The following is a 23,873-nucleotide window of genomic DNA, read 5'->3' as shown; positions in this document are numbered from 1 at the left end:
TGATTACTCCGATTTTTTTGAAAGATTCACGACATCTGGAAACTTTTAACTTTCAAAGAAGTTTTTTTATCACTCAGGAAAAACAGAGGAAAATTGTCTTTCCTCCATCTATCTGGATTATCAACACAGCCACACCACCAGTAGTGTCCACAGACACAGCACCTCTAGTGATCACCACAGCAGGAGCAGCAGCAGTGGTGGGAGGCGGCAGTAAATGTGGTGTGGGTGATGGGTGGTGGTAGAGCGAGAGAAAGGCTCATATATCCCTTCTTACTGTTCCCGCCAGGCATCAGGGGTACGTGGCTGCAGAGGGGCAGGGTTTATCTTCAAGGCCACCAGGGGTAGTCACGCCGTGTCCAGTACTCGCAACAAAAGGTATCTTTACGAAGGGTCCGATGATTTTCAAAATGAACACTGCGACTCTTGCTGTCTCGGCAGGATTGTCAAAATCCTTCGTCTGCTGTATCATATTCTCTTATATAAATCGTAAATATACCTTTTGGAGCAGGTTACGCATATAGCCAGTCTGGTGGGATTTTGCGTGGCCAGCAAGATTAAGTACGGCCATGGCCAGCAGAAGACTCCATCATAGCTAGCGCTTGAAGGTGTGGCCACAGGGGGCAGAAGGCAGGAGGAACAGTCACAGGTGACAGGAGGAGGCGTGACCTGTGGCCAGCATGGGAAGAAACAGGTGTGGCCAGCAGGAGGTACGATCAGTGCTGGCAGAGAAGAGAACCTAGAACTGCAGAAGACTTCAGATGTACGATACACAGGTAAGAATATAAATAAGGCTGCAGTGAAACCTCGCTTTAACGCACCTTAGGACAGTTTCGTATGGGAAATAATGTAACTTTGTGAAATGTTTTATACTTAAAGGAAAAAAAATCGCACTCTGGAGATTTGTTCATCACTCAGTTGTTAGTGTCTACGAGGACAGCTAATGGAGCAATAAAGTGTAAGAAAAAAGAAAAACTCCTCCACTTTCCACAACCCAAGTCGTCTCTTAACACCAACACACACGCCCTGTACAAGATGGATGGACCTTTTGATCACGAAAAAATTCCGCACTCCAGAACCTAAAATACTTACGCCAATCTGGGCCACCTCACACCCACAACGACCAATAATGGCGCCCTTAAGGCTCCACCATTCACAATTATCACAACCAGTCAGAAGAAAAGGGAAAAAGAAGACTTATGATACGAGCGAAGGACAAGTGAACGACCAGTAGGCGAGAAATATTGAGGTGTGGGCGTGAGAGGGAAGATTTATGGGACGAGCGCCTCAATGGATGTAAAGGTTTCCCCTCCCACAGAAAATGACCCCCTTTTCACCCCTTAAGGGTTCCCACCTTGTTCCCATTTGTGGAGGAAATACTGCGCCCTGAGGGAGCCGTGCAGAGTGGCGACGCTGCTTCCCGCTCTTAAAGAGACGCAGAGATTGTTTGGTAATATTCCCAGTTGAGTCGAGTGGTTGCGTTAGGTTCAGTTACTCGACGAGATCGATTCACTTGGTGTATATGCGCTGATATCCTTCAGAGAAGTAAACTTTCACACTGTGATCTACAGGGTAGAGACACGTAGAGTTTGTATTCTGATGGTAAAAAGTTGTTAGTAGCACAAGTGGAGGCTGTCAGCGGGGACACAGTTGGAGCTGTCAGCGGGTACACAGGTGAGAGCTGTCACCTGGTACATAGTCAATGAGGCCAAATGAACAACACACAATGGAGTTCCTCCTCTTACAAGTCGACACATCACCTGCACCTGCACCTCGACGACTTCTTCACAAAGCTCAAATATTTGCCGGACTTCATCATTTATTCCGGTCATATAACAAATAATTTTCGACGGAGCGAGAGTTACGGAAACTTGGATCACACGATAAATTAACAAGTAAAATACTGACTCTTTTGGTTCAGTAAAATCACTTCGCCTTATTGAAAAATCAGCTCGGTGGCCAATCTCCGACAATCGGTTTTCTTGGTCAACTCGTTTGTATCAGCCTTCACCCTCGGGCCGCCTGATGAATGGCTCATATCCGTTACCCAGAATGGCCTCTGTTTGTAATTTCAGGAAAACGATTCATATGCACAATTTCCGAAGTCACGAACCTGGGAGCTGACAAGACACACGAGAGGTAATGGTGACCCAACAACACGCAGCCTGTCTAGGGGATCGTGTGGCTCTAAATATACAAGTAATTATATTATTATACCATTTAGTACATATATCTACCCATACGTAAAATATTTTTTATACACAAGTGCAAATGTATGCATGTATGTATGTCCACTGAATCTGAATTAACAAAAAACTAGAGGCGACACCAAACACAGGTAGGTGCAGGTGAGGGCGACGTGGGGCGGGCGGGCGGGAGGGTAGGGGGGCGTGGCAGGCCGGCAGCACCAAGGTAACGCCATCCCTCTGTCCCGCCCTGGGAAATGAACCTTGCAACTTGAATAATGACTCTCCTTCATCACCAATGGGAGCGGCCCAGGAGTCAAGGTGTGTTTCGAAATTCTAGCAGCGGTGATGACAGCTAGCGAGAAGGCAGGAGGCGGCGGCTTGAACACTTATTATTAATATATTCACCACTACCATCCCCAGGGGTTCAACTGCTCGGAAAACTCACAGAGAATGAAAAAGGAAGTTACTGTGATAGCCTAAATTATAACTAGACCAAAACCTTCCGTTCACTCCATTATATACGTATGACTATTATGATACTTTGAGTGGCTACTTGGTGATTGTGAAGTGAGGGTGTTGAGGCCCTTGAAAAGCTATTGACTCATACACAGGCAGGAGAAGCACTCACTCACACTCACACACACACACACCACTAACCAACCCAATTCGTGAAAAAATGAGAATACAAATTCTTTACACATTCTCATTCACCACTTTAACACTCACCACAATATTCTTTAATACATCCATAGTACCAAATAGGACCTCCCTCCCCGCCCCTCAAACACTATATCATGTGTCAACCTGAACCTCGATCTATGACGTAACACTTAACATTTTCAGTCTTGTGGTCACTGCAGAAAGGTCATCCCACCTCACGATATCTCATCAAAGTTGAATGACGAAAACCAGAATCATTCATGAGGACGAGGTTATATTAGGCAGACTCGAGATGGCATGAGTGTGTGTGTGTGTGTATGTTGCTTGCTATGTGGGTTAGGTTCATAAATGTTGCCTGCTATGTGGGTTTGGTTCATGAATGTTGTTTGCTTTGTGGGTTTGGTTCATAAATGTTGCCTGCTATGTGGGTTTGGTTCATGAATGTTGTTTGCTTTGTGGGTTTGGTTGGGTTTGGTTCATGAGTGTTGCCTGCTATGTTAGTTTGGTTCATGAGTGTTGCCTGCTATGTGGGTTTGGTTCATGAGTGTTGCCTGCTATGTTGGATTGGTTCATGAGTGTTGCTTGCTATGTGGGTTTGGTTCATAAATGTTGCTTGCTATGTGGGTTTGGTTCATGAGTGTTGCCTGCTATGTTGGTTTGGTTCATGGGTGTTGCCTGTTATAATATTTTGGTTCTAGAGCCTTTAATACCTAGAACAGTACCTAAATATCTAGAACACGTCTATCCTTGATACTACGAGCATTTGTCACTTAGAACATTTCCTTGATACCACGAACACTGGATACATAGAACACGTCCTTAATACCACGAGTTTGATACCTAGAAAATTCCCTTTATAACACGAGCATTTGATACCTAGAACATTTCCTTGATGATAGAGTGAGTGCTGAGGAGAATTAAGAAAGGCACTCAAAATACATAGGGCGGAATGCATTGACGGCTAGAGTGTATGTACTGTATAACAAGAGTGTATGAACAACTAGAGTGTATGAACAACAAGAGTGTATGAACAACTAGAGTGTATGAACAACAAGAGTGTATGAACAAGAGAGAACGAACAACTAGAGTGTATGGAAAACTAGAGTGTGTGAACAATCAGTGTATGAACGACTAGAGTGCATGAGCAACTAGAGAGTGTGTGTATGTGTGTCCTGATACATACACTCTACATTCCCTGAGAGATGAGAGAGTGAAATAGAAAGAAGTTGAGGGTTGCTAAGGAGTAACCACGGTAGAGTAAATAAGTACTCTGTTACACTACATAATACAGGAGCTACAGCTGGCAGAGAATACAAATAATTGTAATATACCGATATGAGAGTGATACGGGTACAGGTAAGAAATTAGTACAGGTACAGTAATTACAGGTATGTGAGAGATATTGAACAGATTACAACTAATTACACGTGAGAGAATGTACATATTTCAGCACATTATTGTACAGGTGTGGTAGAAAGTACATTATTACAGCATTTACAGGTGAGGGTGTGAGTGAACATTACAGCAAATTACGGGTAGTAGGGAAAGTACATTATAACAGCAAGTAGACGTGAGAAAGTAGGAGGTACTTTTTTTTTAATACAAGAGCCCCTGGGACTGCACCGCCACAGCGAGATACTACCCTACTGTCACTGCCTAAATATCACAAGGGAAAGTGTCATGACGGCCTGTGCCTGTACAAACTCTGTTTAGCATGGGAGGAGGAGGTGTTTGGGGAAAGGAGGGGGGGGGGGGAAGACAGTGACACGTGGATGGTTTAAAGTAGCTGGTTGGGGGGAGGGGAGAGGAATCCTACTACACAATCCGGAAGGTTTCACTGATGGAAACCCTCCAAGTCTATTAAATAAGGTAGGGGTTTATTTTATTCTTACTCCTGGATAAAGTTATTAGTTTTATCTCTATGTTTTATATGTACACACAGAGAGCTTCCTGAAATAGACTTGTCACTCTGTACAAGGTGGAGGGAACACTCAAGTCCTAGATTTTCCCTGGAAGATCAACTCAAATAAGGTGGAGGTTACTATACAGGCAGTCTTCAGGTCTCCGTCTATGGCATTACCAGGTGAGAGTGAACCTGGAGGGGTGGGGGTCAAATACTGTAATCTAAACTTACTCACACTAACTCCAGGAGGGGGGTTCATGGGAGAGGGGGGTCGGGGTAGGGATGTGGTAAGAGTTTTCCATTGTTCAATTCCTACATTACAAGCTTTCCAATCTTCCAATCCTACATTTGCAAGAACAAGGATGTCTCTGAAAGGGATTATCAATCTTCAAAATCCTACATGTACAAGGTCAAGGGTTACTCTGGAGGGATCTTTCCCAATCCTCCAATCATACAATATACAAGCTTTCCAATCTTTCAATCCTACAAGGTCAAGGGTATCTCTCTGGAGAAGCTTTCCAATCCTCCAGTACTACATTGCAAGGTCTAAAATGGGGAGAGAGGGGGGGTTGTGTGTTTAAGGGAGGTCTCCATGTGAGTACAAGGTGGCGCGCTGACTGTTTACCTGTGAGCCATGACGCTGAGGACGGTACTAGAGAAAGTGTACCGCTTCGCTGGCGAGGTTGGGGGCAGACTGCTTGAGCCATGCGTTAGTGTGGCGGGGGGGAGAGAGAGACGAAGAGAGACGAGGTGAGACTTGGGAGGGCCACAACAGCTTTACCCACGCCCGCCACCCGAGTGAGGGAATGAGGGAGGTGGGGCGGCGGCCATGGGTAAATGTGGTGTGTCCCGTGGCCCCCGGTACCTCACTTGATGGCAGGCGAGTACCACTGCCAGTACCGCCGTGTGAGGTACCACAGGGCCTACAAGTCACCCCCCTCACACACCACCCGGTCTAGGACATGTAGCTGACCAGTTTGGTAATCACACTCCTTAACGTGACCCACCACATATTCAATACTCTCTCAACTCTACCAACATGTTATTCTTTAAACTTAATACCAACAGTGTTTTTACTAATGCAATATTCCATTCAATGAAGCACACCATTTGCATAGTGATCTTGTGATAAGCTAAAGCATTAAATAATAATAACAAAATGGGTTTAAAAATGTAACTGGAGCATTGTCCTGTAGCGGGCCAGTGACTGAGGGCCACAGGTCAGGCGTGGTCAGGCACTCTGGCACTCAACATTAGTCCCACAGCACGAGTGCCAGGTGCCTCCACCTCTCATACCTGCTCACCAAACTAATAATGTCACTTGGATTAAAAGTCTAGCAGCAATGTCTTGGCAAAATGCAATATATATTCATTCACTGAAATGTTAGTTATGAAAACATGAATATCACATCATGAAGATCAAAATGCTGGAAGACAAAAGATGCAAACATAATACTTACGGTCAGATAAGTAGAGAGAAAAAAAATTTATGTCCCTGAATTACAAACAATAAGATAAATTACTGATCATTTAGCAATATGAGAGAAACATGCGTATCCTCTACACACTACAGCATGGCGGTAAGTTTACTGCTGAAAATGAGATATGATAAAAGCATGTTTAAACAAGCCAGCCTACTGAGTACCACGTTATGTTAAGCTGAACACAACACACACACGGCTCACGCTGACACACGATATGGCCAGAACACAGTAGAGGTGACATACATACATACTGAAGGAATTGATCAACTCACAAAGTCATATATAGACACGTGAGCCACACAAACATAAAACACTGTTGTCATATATAAAATCTAATATATATTAATAGCTAAATTATATAATCATTGTAAACATAAACATTATTAATTGATAATAATTCAACATTACAAACTTTATATCTTTCGTTAGTTACTGTATCTTGGCCATATCACTCAGATACAAAAACAATTACATAATACAAAACTCAGGTTACAAGGCTACTGATTTAGTCAAACGATACAAAAAAAACAAAAACAAAAACGGCATCAAATGGCTTTCAATACATCATAAAATATCAGAAAAAATACGATTGATAAAAAAAAATTGGTCATCTTCGCTCTGTAAAAAAAATTATAATAGTTAACCAAGTGTAAAGGAAAACGGGAAGACGACCCAGTGCAAAGAAAACGAGGAGCAGGAACACACACAACCACGAACCAAGTGATGGAAGGCAGACTACAGAGAGGGAATAATAGCCACTTGGTATATGAGGGAGAACCAGAGTGTGAGAGTAGTGTACGGAGAGCCACAGAGTGTGTGTGGTCTAGTGAGAGCCACACAGTGTGAGTGGTCTAGTGAGAGCCACACAGTGTGAGTGGTCTAGTGAGAGCCACACAGTGTGAGTGGTCTAGTGAGAGCCACACAGTGTGAGTGGTCTAGTGAGAGCCACACAGTGTGAGTGGTCTAGTGAGAGCCACACAGTGTGAGTGGTCTAGTGAGAGCCACACAGAATGGTCTAGTGAGAGTGTGTGAGTGGTCTAGTCTAGTCTGAGAGCCACACAGTGTGAGTGGTCTAGTGAGAGCCACACAGTGTGAGTGGTCTAGGAGAGCCACACAGTGTGAGTGGTCTAGTGAGAGCCACAGAGTGTGAGTGGTCTAGTGAGAGCCACAGAGTGTGAGTGGTCTAGTGAGAGCCACACAGTGTGAGTGGTCTAGTGAGAGCCACACAGTGTGAGTGGTCTAGTGAGAGCCACACAGTGTGAGTGGTCTAGTGAGAGCCACACAGTGTGTGTGGTCTAGTGAGAGCCACACAGTATGATTGGTCTAGCGAGAGCCACACAGTGTGAGTGGTCTAGTGAGAGCCACACAGTGTGAGTGGTCTAGTGAGAGCCACACAGTGTGAGTGGTCTAGCGAGAGCCACACAGTGTGAGTGGTCTAGCGAGAGCCACACAGTGTGAGTGGTCTAGTGAGAGCCACACAGTGTGAGTGGTCTAGTGAGAGCCACACAGTGTGAGTGGTCTAGTGAGGGCCACACAGTGTGAGTGGTCTAGTGAGAGCCACACAGTGTGAGTGGTCTAGTGAGGGCCACACAGTGAGTGGTTTAGTGAGAGCCACACAGTGTGAGTATGTTTAGTGAGGGACAGATAGGGTGAGAGTATGTCTAGTAAGAGCCACAGAGATTAAGAACATTTATAGCAAGAGCCACAGAGATTAAGAGTATGTCCTGTAAGAGCCACAGAGATTAAGAGTATGTCCAGTAAGAGCCAAAGAGATTAAGAGCATGTCCAGTAAGAGCCAAAGAGAGTAAGAACATTTATAGTAAGAGCCACAGAGAGTAAGAGCATGTCCAGTAAGAACCACAGAGATTAAGAGCATGTCCAGTAAGAGCCACAGATAGTAAGAACATATCAAGTAAGAGCCACAGAGAATGAGAGCATATCTAGTAAGAGCCACAAAGAGTGAGAGCATATCTAGTAAGAGCCACAGAGAGTAAAAACATATCTAGTAAGAGCCAGAGAGAGTAAGATTTGTCTACATATCTACATTAAGGACACAAGAATAACCAAGAGCCACAACACGTACATAACACACAGTCATAATACTAAAGGTTCCATTAATGTATCGTCGTCAATAAGGAAAATCTCCACCGTGTTTAACTGTTCACTCTTGTCCTGAACTTCCTCCTTTCTCTTCCCTCTCACTACCTAACATCCTCCTCTCTTTTCCCTCTCATTTCCTAACTTCCTCCTTTCCTTTCCCACTCACTACCTAATTTCCTCCTCTCTTTTCCCTCTCACTACCTAACATCCTCCTCTCTTTTTCCTCTCACTACCTAACTTCCTCCTTTCCTTTCCCACTCACTACCTAATTTCCTCCTCTCTTTTCCCTTTCACTATCTAACTTCCTCCTCTCTTTTCCCTCTCATTTCCTAACTTCCTCCTCTCTCTTCCCACTCACTACCTAATTTCCTCTTCTCTTTTCCCACTCACTACCCTAATTTCCTCCTCTCTTTTCCCTCTCACTACCTAACTTCCTCCTCTCCCTCCCTTCTCAATACTAACTTCCTCCTCTCCTTCCCTCTCATTATCTAACTTCCTCCTCTCCCTCCCTCTCACTCACACCTATCTTCCTCCTCTCTCTCCTACTCACTACCTAATTCTCCTCACTACTCACTCTTCCTCCCTCCTCTCAGTACTGTACTTCCTCTCCTTCCCTCTCAATACTAATCCTCCTCTCCTCCCCTCTCACTACTCCTCTCTCTCTCTTCCCTCTCAGTACTGTACTTCCTCCTCTCCTTCCCTCTCATTATCTAACCTCCTCCTCTCCCTCCCCTCTCAATACTAACTTCCTCCTCTCCTTCCCTCTCAATACCTAACTTCCTCCTCTCCCTCCCCTCTCACTCCATTCCTTTCCTCAAGCACAACTTCACGATGTAAACTTGATTGTAAAAGTCAACCCTTGATGGCAGGGCAACACGACAGGGTCATGGTACCATTATACTGACAGAGGAGGATCTATGGTACCATTATACTTACAGGAGGATTTATGGCATCATTATACTGACAGGGGAGGACCTTATGGCACCATTATACTGACAGGTAGGCACTGTGGCACCATCATATTGGCATTACAGCACAGGTGTAGAAGTCCCTAAAGACGATACGGGTGTTTAAGTCACAAGAGAACCAAGATCTTCCGTCACTGCTTGAAGGCGGCGAACCCTCGTGTGTGTATCTCCGGCAACCCAAGCAAATTCCCAGCGACATCTTAGCAAACAATAAAACGAGTTCTGTTTATATCACTAATAGCCAAACTCCCTCAGGCGCTTAGTAAACAGCATCAGAATTTTTATGGGTTATTGACAACTCCACACGACGCTTGGGAAATAAAGTGAATTGGTTACATATCATCTTATACGTAGGAGTTCTTATGGAGACTAGGAAATAAAGGCATTTCCCCGACGCTTAGTAAACAATGTTTTTTTTTGAGAGAGTTAATTATCAGAACTCTTTATGTCGCTCAGGAAACGAGGCGGTTTTTTTTTAGCAAGAAAAGTCAACTCAACAACACTGAAACGCAGGGAAGTTGAATTGACAGGAGGTGCATGAGATTAGGTATGACAGACGGGCGGACGGGCGGGCGGACGGGCGGGCGGACGGAGGCTGCGACACACCAGACTGGCCCTAAGGAGGTTGTTGCCCGACATCTCAAGCAGCGACTGAGAATACCTGGTTCCTGGGGGTGTTTGAGTGATGGTCTGAGACGGTGATATACAACGGTGAGGGAGGGAGTGATGGTGAGTGATGGTGAGGGAAGGAAGTGGGGGAGATGAGGGAAGCGAGGGGAGGTCAGTGTTAATGGGGGGGAAGAGGGGAAGGGAGGAAGGAAAGAGGGAGGAAGGGAGGTGAGTGTAGTGAGGACGTTGGAGGGAAGGAGCAGAGTGATGGTGAGAGAATGAGGTGAGTGAGGTGAATGATGGTCAGGGTGTTGGAGGGAGGGAGGGAGGGAGAGGCTGTGGGGATGTGAGTAAGGGTGAGCAGTGAGTGAGTGAGAGACGCATAGGGTGATGTGGGGTGGGGTGGGGGTGGTGGAGGGTGAGGGGCGGACACCAGAGGTACACAAGCTGGCATTACCTGAAAGTCACCTGTGCTGGAGCCCTGGGTAAAGAGTCACACACTTTAGAATGACAACAGAGCACACCTGGGGGGCAGGGGTGGCGCCCGGCCGCGAGTCAAGGAGAGAAAAAGGGGGCGGTTTTGGGGGGTTACAGTATAAGAGAACAAGAAACTAACACTAAATACATAACACGCGAGAGAGTTCACTGTACCGTAGGAATGCGCTGGATGTAAGAAGATAATAAGAGAGAAAGAGAGAGAGAGAGAGAGATAAAAAAGAAAAATATAAGACACTGTTAAATATGACATGACACCGGGTGAACTTGAGCCAAGGAAGGCGACACGTACCGAGAGGCAAGACTGACTGTAAGAAGATCTGTTGCTTGTGAGCATAAGAGGAAGGTGTGGCAGTGCTGGGGGGTGCATGACACACACACACACACACACACACACACACACACACACACACACACACACACACACACACACACACACACACACATACACACACACACACACACCTTTATTGTTTATGGCTGTGTTTGTGTGTATAGCTATGCTCATTTGTTAAATAGAAATACTAACATGTTTATTATTTTGTGTGTATTAATATACTGGAATCATATATCTTGTCGGTATGAAGGCAATGATAATTAACCTGCATGATTATTATTTTATGTGCGTATGTGTATGGAGGAGAGAAGGGCAGATGGATGGTGTGTGTGTGTGTGTGTGTGTGTGTGTGTGTGTGTGCGTACGCACATGAATATACATGTGTGTGTGTACTTGAATAAATATGTGCGTGTGTGTAAGTGCGCAGGTGACTATACGTATGTGTGTCTGTGTGTGTACTTGAGTATACACATGTGTGTACGTGCATTTGAACATTTATGTGTGTAGGTGTATGTGCACTTGAGCATACCTATGTGTGTGTGCGCGCGCGCACTTGAGTATACATGTATGTGCGAGTGTGTGTGTGTATTTGAGTATACATATGTATGTATGTATGTATGTATGTATGTGTGCACTCGAGTATACATATTCATATGTATATGTGAGTACCGTCCCCCAGCACATCATGCAAATTGAATAATGAAAACAGCATATATTTATATACATAAAATTACTCAGTAAAAATAACAAGTGAACACCATCCGTCAAGAGAGAAGTGTACACCGACAGCCTTACACCAGCACAAACACACACATACACACAAACAGACAGACACTATCCATCTTAGATCGAAAAACACCTACAATACCACAGTACAGTACACCTTGAGGGTCATAAACAATACCGGATAAACGACTCATATATTTACAATCCGCTCTCCAAATAATCACAAGATTGTAAAAATAAGATAAAATCACATGTTTCATTAGTTTCCCCTAAATCACCTATTGGGGATTAGAATGTAAGTAAACATACAATATAATATTCCTAATTTAAGTATCAATGATGGTCTTGGTTTAACACACACAGTACAGTACAAGTCTTAGTTAAAGTCCCTGTTATGATGAAGACAGTCTAAGTGTGTGTGTGTGTGTGGGAGAGTATGGAGTGTGTGGGTAGAGGGGTGTGTGGGTAGAGGGGTGTGTGGGTAGAGGGGTGTGTGGATAGGGAGGTGTGTGGTAGGGGAGGTGTGTGGTAGGGGAGGTGTGTGGTAGGGGAGGTGTGTGGTAGGGGAGGTGTGTGGTAGGGGAGGTGTGTGGTAGGGGAGGTGTGTGTGTGGGTAGGGGAGGTGGTGTGTGGGCAGAGGGGTGTGGATAGAGAGGTGTGTGGTAGGGGTGTGTGGTAGGGGAGGTGTGGGTGGGGAGGTGTGTGGTAGGGGAGGTGTGTGTGGGGGTGTGTGGGGAGGTGTGTGTAGTAGGGGAGGTGTGGGGGGTAGGGGAGGTGGTAGGGGGGTGTGGTAGGGGGGTGTGTAGGGGAGGTGTGTGGTAGGGAGTGTGGTAGGGAGGTGTGTGGGTAGGGAGGTGTGGGTAGGGAGGTGTGAGGGTAGGGAGGAGATGTGTGGGAAGGGCAGGTGTGTGGGTAGGGCAGGTGTGTGGATAGGGAGGTGTGGGTAGGAAGGTGTGAGGGTAGGGAGGAAATGTGTGGATAAAGTTAACTGAACTGTTCAATAAAGATCGTGTTCACCATCACAGTGACCTACACCAAAAATCTTCATCTCTGTGTTCATCAAAATACTGGTGAACACATAACAAGTGTTCAACACATACTGGTTAACACAGTATAACACCGAGCTCATCTTTTATTAGGGAATAACATGTAAATTATTCTATGCTGCGTGAATTATTTAATACAGTAACAGTAAATATATAAAACACATAATTAGCATAAACTGTGAAGACAAGTAAATGTAAACACCTTATTGACACACACACACACACACACACACACACACACACACACACACACACACACACACTAATACCTTTACCCATTGGCTGTCTGTGTACTGGTTAAGCGTGAGTATGACTTGGACTTCAAGGACAAGTAGTACAATAGGAGCTACTACGACAGGTAAATACAGTATATATACAGTACAACACACAGACAGACAGACACACAGTAACAAGACATATAGTGTGATGAAAATTTCCCCTTTAACAATAACCTCAGTATCACAATAAAGTCATTATACCCACACACTTACTCTCCTGGTTGCTATAATAACACAACACTAGAGGGAATGGTCTCGTTAGCAGTGGATAATAGCAATAATAATAATAATAATAATAATAATAATAATAATAATAATAATAGTAATAATAATAATACTATTAATAATAATCTACCTTACTATGATTAATGTAATCAGTGGCCTTTGGTGCTCTTCCCTCAAAGGTCACACTACAATTATTTAAGGAGTGAATGTCACTCTTGAGGCGCCGTCGTAGGGAGATCATCACTATGACCTGACTTGACACGAGACCAATAACAGTGGTCTGGCAGTCACACAGACAAGGAGAATGACGTCACTCTTGTTTACTACCACTACAGTCCTCATAGGTTAGTCAGGGGCCTTTAAGCTCCACCTATATTACCGAGAGTGTTTAGTTTACTATCAATAAGTTCACTAAAATGTTTAGTGAACTTGAAGTATTTGTATAAACATTTGAAAGGAAGAAACAGTAACATCTCTCGACAAATAATATTTTTTTTTACCAATTAAGAGAAAACTTAATGAATTATAAACAAAAGTACTGAGATACTTGTGTTTATACTTCATGTCTTAACACTACAGTGAAGCTCCCAGTCACCCGGAGCTTAAACACCTCTGCCTGGTTCATCTACGACTCTTACAAGCCCAAGGTAACCCGAGGGCCACAACACATCCTCCTCAGAGTTAGACGAAGTCACACAACACAGCGACCCAGTAAGTGTCTGTAAGTCACACACACACACATATATTAAGCGTCATGAGGCCACACTAAGCGACAATATCATGAGGTCACGCTAAGCGACGGTGTTATAAGGTCACACTAAGCGATACTGTCATGAGTCACACTAAACGACAGTGTCATGAGGTCGTAAGATCAAATTAAAAAAATAGTGTCAGAAAATCCCACTAAGTTTAGACAAAAAGACTTACACACACACACACAAAGTCAACTAAAGACCACAAAACAGTCCCTCCTCATTCCACAAAAAGTCCTCAAAGCCCCAAAAACCTATCTGAAGACCACAAAAAAGTTTTTATTAGTCACAAAAACTACACACACACACAAGAGGTCACACAAACACACACACAAACACGAGAGGTCTCACACACACACACACATTAAAACCAGCAAACAGTGTTAAATGGTGAGGCGTGACGAGCAGCCTCCCGAACAAGAGTGGGGGTAAAGACTTACTTGCTACTAGCAGGATCCGAGGTCTTGAGGGACTTGAACGCCTTCATCCACTTGGTCTTCATGCTGCCTCCACTAGAGTTAGACATCTTCCTCTCTCGTCCCTCCGCCCCTCCCCCGTCCTTGGACGCAAACAACTCTTTCTGTCCGAGAGAACAACACATTAGTCACGGAGATGAAAACAAAAGTCGTAGGCTTCCCGCGCACATGTAATTTTTAGTTGGTCGATTGTTTATCGGCCTATTCGGTTTTTTCGCACGCACCAACCGACAAAAGTGTTGGCCGACTTGAATTCCCGCGCACTTGCAATTCACAGTTGGTCAATTTAGTTCAGTTGTATTAAAGACTTCGTCGAAACGGCTTGTGTTTGTGCGTTGGTAATTCGCCAAAGGAAAAAGAAACGTAAAAAAAAAAAACAGTAGTGGGTTCATCTAATTATAAGCCAACGACTGATTAGAGGACAATTTTACCTATTGTATGAAGATTTACGGGCCTACCCAAATAATTTTTTTAATTACTATAGAATGAGCGTCAACAGTTTTCAGTTTTAACGAACTCTTGTTCTTTGTTGGGCCTTCAATAACTTATCAAAATAGCAAATGGAGGAATAGCATCCCCTCGGAGGAAAGGTTTTCTGTCACTTTAAGGTAAGAAAATAAGACTTCGCCTTCGGTCTGAGGTGAGAGTCAGCCGACAGTTCGCTGCTACTGCGCTCGCACACGTTGAGACCCGTATGCACAAGCGAGTTGGCCAACTATTCCATTGCGCACAAGTTGCAGCATGTCACAAACTTTTCAGTCGCCCAACTATTGAATTGTATGCATGCGCGATCCCATTTGGCTCAATGGTTCTCACTTACACAATTAAACTGTTGGTGACTAAAAATTGCGTGTGCTCGGAGGCATTAAAAGACGAAAATAAAACAAACATAAACGACTCTCTCTGTAAAGCCGAACAAAAGTACCAAATATACGCAGACTTTATCAACCCCTTAAGACGAAATTAATGATAAACAAGAGGTCACAAGAGGTCGCAAGAGGTCGCAAGAGGTTACGCAGACATGAACACAGACCAAAGAGGCAACAGAGAGGAAATATTCGTTTTCTAGTAGTGGGAGACTCGGTTGATACACTGTCTGGGATGGAGTCTGGCCACGCAATGACATCTCCCTTCGTCACTGTACGTAAACACTCCGTCACTATGTAAACACCCCGTCACTCTACGTAAACACTCCGTCACTATGTAAACACCCCGTCACTCTACGTAAACACTCCGTCACTATGTAAACACCCCGTCACTCTACGTAAACACCCCGTCACTCTATATAAACACCCCGTCACTCTATGTAAACACTGATTTCCTCCCGTCACTTTAGGTAAACACTCGCCTCCCTCCGGAAATTAATACACAAAAATTCATTAGGAAAAAAAAAAAAAAAAACTTCCTGCTCGACTCGGACACAAATAATTTCTTCCATCCAAACGCCAAACTTGAGGGAAAGTTTTCAAGGGTTATGAGAAGTTAGCTAAAATCCTTAAAAGTTACTAAATGTCCTCTTGAAGTTTTTGCTTCGAGTGGTTTACAGACGGGGCTGACAAAAGTCATAATATCAAAAGTTGTTGGAAGCCCTTTAAAAAGTTACTAATCCTGGCCTACAAGTCGCTATTTTTCGTATAAACGGCGTGGCTGACATTTACACAAGGTGGCTGTTTTGTTGATATTAACGACGAATGTAGGAGTAGATTTTTTTAATATATTCAGGAAAAATTTTGGTGTAATTGTAGCGTAGAGAACAAGATGACTGTACTGACCGCCAACGTTGTGTTCTTGTGGGTCATACAGGAGCGACCAGTACTGTACTAAGATACCTATGTGGCCTGAAATTTCCTCGGCATAAGATCTAAACCACTGAAATATAACAGGAAAATAAACATCCCAAATGAAACGATAATTCCCGAGACTCCCGACGACATCACACAGACGAGTTCACTTGTAGAGATAAACAACGAACACACGGAAGAGCAGCAACCCAAGACTTCAAGGAGGAGAGAATCACAAACGACCAATAGAATATTATATTGTCCATGAGGAAGCAACGACCTCATTACAAAACAGGATATAACTCAAAACAGATCTCAATTTGTCTTCATTTACCCGAGGAAGGAGGTAAACAAAAAAAAATTAAGAAAATGAGTCTAAAGTCGTATTATTATAAGAGTAATTTTGCTATCAAAGACCCCTCTCAGGCTTTTGAAGTATCGGTAAATAAAAGACGTATACACAATTGTCCTCCTGTGAGATGATCTTAGTAATATTAATCTCTCTTGTTTTATTTATTTTCTCCAATTTTCTTCCTCTTTCATTCTGTTTTATTATTATCCACTTAACACTTAATCCACCACCTGTACTTTTTTACCATCCACCTGTAAAATATCCTCTTTCTCATTATCCACCTACATATACCACCACCCACCTACCATTATCATCCACTTGCAACCTAACTCACTACAGACTCTTCCACATAACATCTTCATCATCCACCTGTCTTTTACCTCCACATCCACCTGAACTATATGTAAACACCATTCCACACACACCCACACCCCCTTCCACCTACACCCTCCACCTTCTGTAACCACCCAACACTACCTCCAAAAACAGACCTTCGGGTGCACTAAAAAAAAAAATTACAGGAATGAAAATAAGTGAGAGAGAGAGAGAGAGAGAGAGAGAGAGAGAGCATAATGTCCTCTACAACCTCTCTCTCAACTAACATTAAAATAAAATGATTAAGGCAAATCCCTATTATTCTAGTGACTCGGTCTGTGGGTCCGTCTTAAATGGTCTCCTCAAGAGTCTCTGTTTATGTTTCAAATTGTATTATGAAGAATGTGATATTTCCTCCTCATTACCTCATTTATTTCTTCCTCATTCTTCCTTCTTCTTTTTCTCCTCCAACCCCCACTTCCCTCCTCCATTCCTCCGTTCTTCCTCCTCTCCTCCCTCTTCTCCTCTTCTTCCTCCTCTCCTCTCTAGGTATTTCTACATCTGTTTGTTTACCTAAATGATTGCCTATTTCTCCTCCCAGTCTCAGTGTGCGTGTCTGTCTGTCTGTCTGTCTGTCTGTCTGTCTGTCTGTCTTACCAGCAGTGTATTTAATTAACCTTATCATGCTAATTACTTTCCTTCTTCTCTTCTTCTTTCTTCTCTCTCTCTACACTCTCTGTTATAACTAGCAACTTTTTACATTGTGGTATCATGGAGAGAGAGAGAGAGAGAGAGAGAGAGAGAGAGAGAGGAGAGGTTTCTCTTTGATGGAGTGGTGGTCCCCTGAGACGCTTAATAACGATGATTATGTCCCGGTATATCAAAAGGAAGGAGAAGAGACGAGAGGAGAAGAGAAGAGAAGAGAAGAGAAGTGAAGAGTGAAGGAGAGAGAGAGAGCGAAGGAGAGAGAGAGAGAGAGAGAGAGAGAGAGAGAGAGAGAGAGAGGTGGGAGGGTTGAGAAAAACATGACGGGTGAGGCGGTGCTCGAGGGAGACAAGAGACTCGTGGGGGGTGAGGTCACCATCCCACCGTGTATGCACATGTGTATGAATACGAACGTACATGTATGTATGCAGGTGATACGTTTACATGTGTATGCAGGTGGTGGTGGGCGGAGGGGATGGCGGAGAGGAGCTGAGAGAGAGAGAGAGAGAGAGAGAGAGAGAGAGAGAGAGAGGTAAGCTGAGGCAGGAGAGGAAAAGTAAGGTTTTTAAATATCAATCTGAGAGGTCACGGAGGAGGAGGAGGGGAGGCGGAGGATATCAAAGGGGGTACCTGAGGCGACCACCAGGTGATAGGTTAGCCTCTCTCTCTCTCTCTCTCTCTCACTACCCTCCCACACCACACGCCCTCACACTCGCCCTTATAGTAAGCTGATAGCAAGGAGGTTAATAACTGCTATATTTAGGGATATAACTATAGCCAGAGGGAGGGTAGGTAAGAAGGGCTTGATGGAAGGGCAAGGGTGGAAGGGTAAGGGTGAGAGGAAGGGATGGGGGGAAAGGGTGAGGAAAGAGGTGAAGTTAAAACGAAGGGGAGGCTAGGGAAATGGGTGAAAACAAGAGGAAAAAAGAGAGTGATGGGGAGAGGGAACGATGATGGGAGGGTAGGGAGAGGAGGAAGGGAAGGGGTGAAATGATGGGGGAGGGATTAAGGATAAGGAAGGATGTAGGGAAGGGTATTAATAAAATGATGGAAGGGAATTTTTTACTGACGACCAGGAAGACCTACCACCTCCTGGAAGACGAAAGGTGGTTTATGGTAGTACTTTCACCTTGACCCCTTCACCCCTTCACCTTGACCCCTTCACCTTGAACCCTTCACCTTGAACCAAACCTGTGGCCTTGACCTTGATGTGAAGTGTCACCTGAATACTGCAGGTGACACACAAACCTTTACCTGTCGTCGCGTCGCATCCAGGTGTGTTGAGAATATTTTTCCAGACTTGAGAGTGAACACGGGCGAGTGATGGACGGACGGACGGACGGACGGACGGACGCACGGACGGACGGATAAGCCAACGGACAGAAAGGCGGATAAATGAGTGGAAGGAAGGAAGGAAGGAATTAAGGAAGGATGGAAGGAAGGGTGAGCGAGTGGAAAGCAGAGAGGAACTGAGGAAGAAGGAAAGAAGGAAGGAAGGAAGGCACTAAGGAAGGAAGGAAGGAAGGAAGGAAGGAAAGGAGAAGAAAGGAAGGAAGGAAGGAAGGAAGGAAGGAAGGGAAGGGCAAGAAAGAAAGGAAGGAAGAAGGAAAGGAGGAGAGGAAAGGAAGGAAGGAAGGAAGAAAGAAACGCCTGACGAACGAATAACAGTATTTCCCCATCATATAATATGTATTACTGGCCTCTTAAAGCTCTACCTACCATCACACTGTTGTTGTTTTGTTGTTGTTTATGTTGTGATGTTGTTGTTGTGATGTGTTGATGTTGTTGTTGTAATGTGTTGATGTTGTTGTTGTGATGTGTTGATGTTGTTTGATGTTGAAGTTGCTGTTGTTGTAGTTGTTGTTTTTATGTTGTGTTGATGTTGTCATGTTGTTATTGTGATGTGTGTTGATGTTGTCATGTTGTTATTGTGATGTGTGTTGATGTTGTGATGTGTGTTGATGTTGTCATGTTGTTATTTGTGTGTTGATGTTGTCATGTTGTTATTGTGATGTGTGTTGTTGTTGATGGTTGTTGTTATGTAATGTGTTGATGTTGTGGATGGATGTTGTCATGTTGTTATTGTGATGTGTGTTGATGTTGTCATGTTGTTATTGTGATGTGTGTTGTTATTGTGATGTGTGTTGCTGTTGTTGTAATGTGTTGATGTTGTCATGTTGCAGTTGTTGTTGTTTTAGATATGGACAGGAGAGAGAGCTTCCCTACCCCCCTTTTAACCGCCATATTGACCGACTCATTATCATATTGCGTAAAATGATCAATAATTCACACGTAAGTCTCCTGCTACCTCAAGTAAAGGTATTAAATGCGTAATGTTGCGTATATGTTTACACGGTAGACTGAGAGGAAGCTGTGAAATAGATACATACATGGAGGAATGTTCTATATGTACGTACACTATAATGAGGTGATAGGTTGGATTAGGGCCATCCTTGACCTTTATAACGATTGTTTTCCTGGTGGACGATATTGACATAACTGGGGGAGGTGATAACGGGTGACGAGGATGGGGTGATAATGGGTGACGGGGTGATAACGGGACGGGGGTGATAACGGGTGACGGAGGTGATGACGTGGTGACGGGGTGATGACGGGGAGGAGGTGATGATGACGGAGGTGATAACGGTAATCTGTGACGGGTATGACGGGTGACGGGTGATGACGGTGACGAGTGACGAGGGGGGACGAGTGACAGGGGAGATGATGGGGAATGATAAACCTAAAATCGCATACAGAAAAGACTCTATATTAAATGGTGGTGGTAACTGATGACACTAATGAAGTTTACATTGTTATAAACCACCATACCACCACCATACCACCACCATACCACCGCCATTACAACCATTATCATCAACTACCATCCCCAACCCTCCCCCCACCACACCACCACCATCCTACCAACCCCCCACACCACCATCCCCACCACGACCACACTCCACCACCATCCACCACCACAACCACCCCCCCACCACCACCATCAACCACCACTACCACCACCCCCACCACCACCATCCACCACCACAACCACCTCCCACCACCATCAACCACCACCACTACCACCCTCCCCACACAACCACCCACCACTACCACCACCATCAACCACCACTACCACCTCCCCCACCATACTATTTAGGTACATCTCCTCCACTCACCAATTAATTTCACATTTACGTCAGGGCCAGCCAAGACACACACACACCCCTGGAGTCACCTTTTAACGTTTTAACCCTATTAATGTTAAATAAATAATAACTAAACCATTCGATACACTCTGGTCGTCTGAAAAGTCTCTGGTCCAACTGTCCAAGAGTAATATTTTGTACAGACAGACATACATATGTATATACATTACATACATACATACATACGCATACATAAGCATACATCCAGTAAATTTCAAATTTTTATGGTCTATTTTCATCGACTGGTGAATAAATATGGAGGTAAAGGTCCCAGTTATCGCAGTTTTAAAGCTCAGTCAGCCAGTCAGTAAGCCAGTTTATGTGTGTGTGTGTGTCACGCATAAATCCTACGGCTCTTGTTGATATATCATGTATCGCCTCATCACCCTCCTCTTCCTCATCACCTCATCACTCCTTCCCCTCACCACCCTCCTCTTCCCCCATCACCCCTCCCCAAGTCGGTCAAGGACTTCATCTGGCTTTTGCACCACCTCCTGCTATCCTTCCTTCCCTCCTTCCCACCCACCCCCATCCTCTTCTCCCTTCTCCCTCCCTACCTCCTCTTATCCCTCTCACTTCTCCTGACCTCACCAACTATGACCCCTAAACTAGGCACGAGTCACTCTTCTTCTCTCAGTTCCTTTCCCTTTCTCTCTCATCTATCACCCCAACTTTGCCACCACGTCAACTTGGGGTCGATTTAAGAATAGCTAATCGGACCCACCCATACATTTAAATAGGTGAAATAGGCACATACAGTAGAGAAGGTAAAATAGGGAGATAGGCACTCTAATAGGTGAAATAGGCACTCATACTGGTAAATAGGTAAAATTAACACAAATACAGGTAGAGAGGTGAAATAGGCAGCTACCATAAAGAACAGTTCATTACCTGCATTAAATCCTACGTAATATAAGACCACCACCCTCACTCATACACAGTAAACAACATTATCCGTCAGGTCAGCAGAGGCAATTGGACCCCAATGGAGGAGAGGAGGGGGGGGGAGGAGGAGGAGGAGGAGGAGGGGAGGAGGAGAGGAGGAGGAGGAGGAGAAGGAGAGGGGGAAGGGGAGGAGGAGGAGAAGGGGGAGGAGGGAGGATCAGCTGTTTGATTTAATTAAGGGTAATTTAAAATATCCCTTCAACTGTCTACAATTAGTTTAAAGTGAAGCTAATGTCCGTGAGGTCATTAGCGACGTCATAACTATTAATATCTGTAATTAATGTATATTCTTGTTATTAATGACCCCGATGGAGTTATGGGAATGTATTGGTGTTTGTTATTTGCTGTTATTTATATTGTTAATTGATAATGTTATTTCTTTTTTAGAGCTTGTTAAAATATGTTTCCTATGTACTCAGTTTGTTTACAGTCATATATTAAGTTATACGTCTGACACACACACACACACACACACACACACACACACAGACGAATTACTTAGGATATATTTTGAAAGATCATTAAGGGAGAAGCATTCTGGGTGGCTGTTATACTCTGAAATAGGAGGGAGGAGGGAGGAGGGAGAATGAGGAGGAAGGGAACAGAGGAGGAGAAGGACAGAGGAGGAAAGGAGGGAGGAAAGGAGAGGAAGGAAGGGGAGAGGAGAGAGAGAGAGAGATAGGTGTGTGTGTGTGTGTGTGTGTGTGTGTGTGTGTGTGTGTGTGTGTGTGTGTGTGTCGTGTGTGTGTGTGTGTGTGTGTGTAGACGCCAGGATCAATACAACACACATATAACAAATTAAAATACAAGCTGAGACAACTAGGCTAGTGATTCTCTCTATGTTATATCTCTCATGTTATCCTCTCATGTTATCCTCCCTCTCACCCAGCCTCGTCCACCAACCCACGAGGCGTCAACACAGGTCAAGTCCTGCCAGGAACAGCTTATCTACGCTCTCTATAAAGGTCACTGCTCTCTCTCTCTCTTCATACCTGCCGTCTTATCCTTTCCTCACTAAGAAGGGTCTCACTTTCTCCTTCCTGTCGCCCATTTCTCACTCGACACCTCTCACTTACTGTTATTGTGTATTTCTCACTTGACGTCATCAGAGTATTTTTTCCCACTAACTTGTCTTTTATTACAACAACACACACACACAAAACACACTATCCCATGTAAAAAATAATAATAACCAAACGTAAATGTTATCAAAAAAATGTTATGTTTACACTTTACACGAACGATAAGATTATACCTACCGAAACGTTCTTGTCAAAATCCGGATTCATTAATATGGTGGTCAGGTTAGGTTAATTAGGGCGCTAATAAATGGATCAAAGTCGAGGCTCCGGTCAATATCACTCCCAGACTTCTCAAACTTTTGGGGGATATTCCCGCCTGGGGATAATTACCAGGGTTCAGGGGAAATTTTCGTGAGTAGGGAGAGAGGAGGGGAGGGTGAGGAAGGAGGTGAGGAGGGGAGGGACGGCTGAAGGAGGGTGAGGGCTTGGGGTGAAGGCTGGGGGGTGGGAGATAGTGAGGAAGGGGAGGAAATGATATATTAAAACCAAGAAAATTTTAAACACGGAGGTACGGGGGGAAGCACGCACACACACACACAGTACTGCTCCTGTGAGGCCGCCACGTACCCTGGGGCCTTCCTCGAATCTCAAAACTCTGGGCAACAACTTGTCGGCCAAGTACCTTCTGAAAGTTTGTCGTCGAGGGAGTTAGAGTGGCTGGGTGTGGGTGTGTGGGTGTTGTGTTGTGTTGTGTGGGGAGGTGAGGGTGTATGGGGAGGTGGGTGTGGGGGTGTGTGGGGAGGTGAGTGTGGGGCGTGGGTGAAAGGGAATATGTCAAGGTGAGCGTGGGTATAAGTGGGTGGGTAAGTGAGAATGTGGGCTAGTGTGGGGTAGACGTTAGTGTGGGTGGATGAGTGTGAGTGTGCATAGATAAAGGTGGGCAAGTATGGATGGATTAATGTGCCTGTGAGTAAAGTGTGGGATTGAGAGGATAAGTACGTCAGTGTGTAGTTAAGTTTAGTAGTAGCAGTAGTAGTAGTAGCAGTAGCAGTAGTAGTAGTAGTAGTAGTAGTAGTAGTAGTAGTAGTAGTAGTAGTAGTAGTAGTAGACGTAGTAGTAGTAGCAGCAGTGGTAGCAGTAGTATGTTGATGATGAGGAAACATTAAGGAATAGTCACGTTCTAACAGCCGACATCAGCCGACTCCCATAAAATACAGATTAAATATTTATCAATCTCTGAAGGAACATTCTCTGTGAAACGTACGCATAACTAATTACACTAATTACATTAATGTGACAGAG

At 44.4% G+C, this 23,873-nt stretch overlaps 1 protein-coding gene across 16 annotated transcripts in view; it reads right to left on the bottom strand.

The window, feature by feature from the left end:
• Nucleotides 1–23,873, bottom strand: part of LOC121865428 (SH3 and cysteine-rich domain-containing protein 3-like) — a 253,540-nt gene that overhangs the window by 104,550 nt on the left and 125,117 nt on the right. For 10 of the 16 annotated variants that reach the window (XM_042364812.1, XM_042364814.1, XM_042364823.1 and 7 more), the window contains exons 8-9: nt 14,210–14,349; nt 5,375–5,446 (exon numbers count right to left, since the gene is read on the bottom strand). In XM_042364812.1, coding sequence (XP_042220746.1) covers nt 5,375–5,446; nt 14,210–14,349 — 212 coding nt within the window. The remainder of the gene's footprint in view (nt 1–5,374; nt 5,447–14,209; nt 14,350–23,873) is intronic. The other 6 variants (XM_042364813.1, XM_042364816.1, XM_042364818.1 and 3 more) reach the window with 2 other exon arrangements.

This window comes from Homarus americanus, unplaced genomic scaffold, assembly GCF_018991925.1.
Source record: "Homarus americanus isolate GMGI-L3 unplaced genomic scaffold, GMGI_Hamer_2.0 scaffold25483, whole genome shotgun sequence".
In the NCBI taxonomy this organism is placed as follows: domain Eukaryota; kingdom Metazoa; phylum Arthropoda; class Malacostraca; order Decapoda; family Nephropidae; genus Homarus; species Homarus americanus.
Note: the sequence above shows the minus strand (reverse complement) of the source record. Positions and strands in the feature narration are given on the sequence as shown.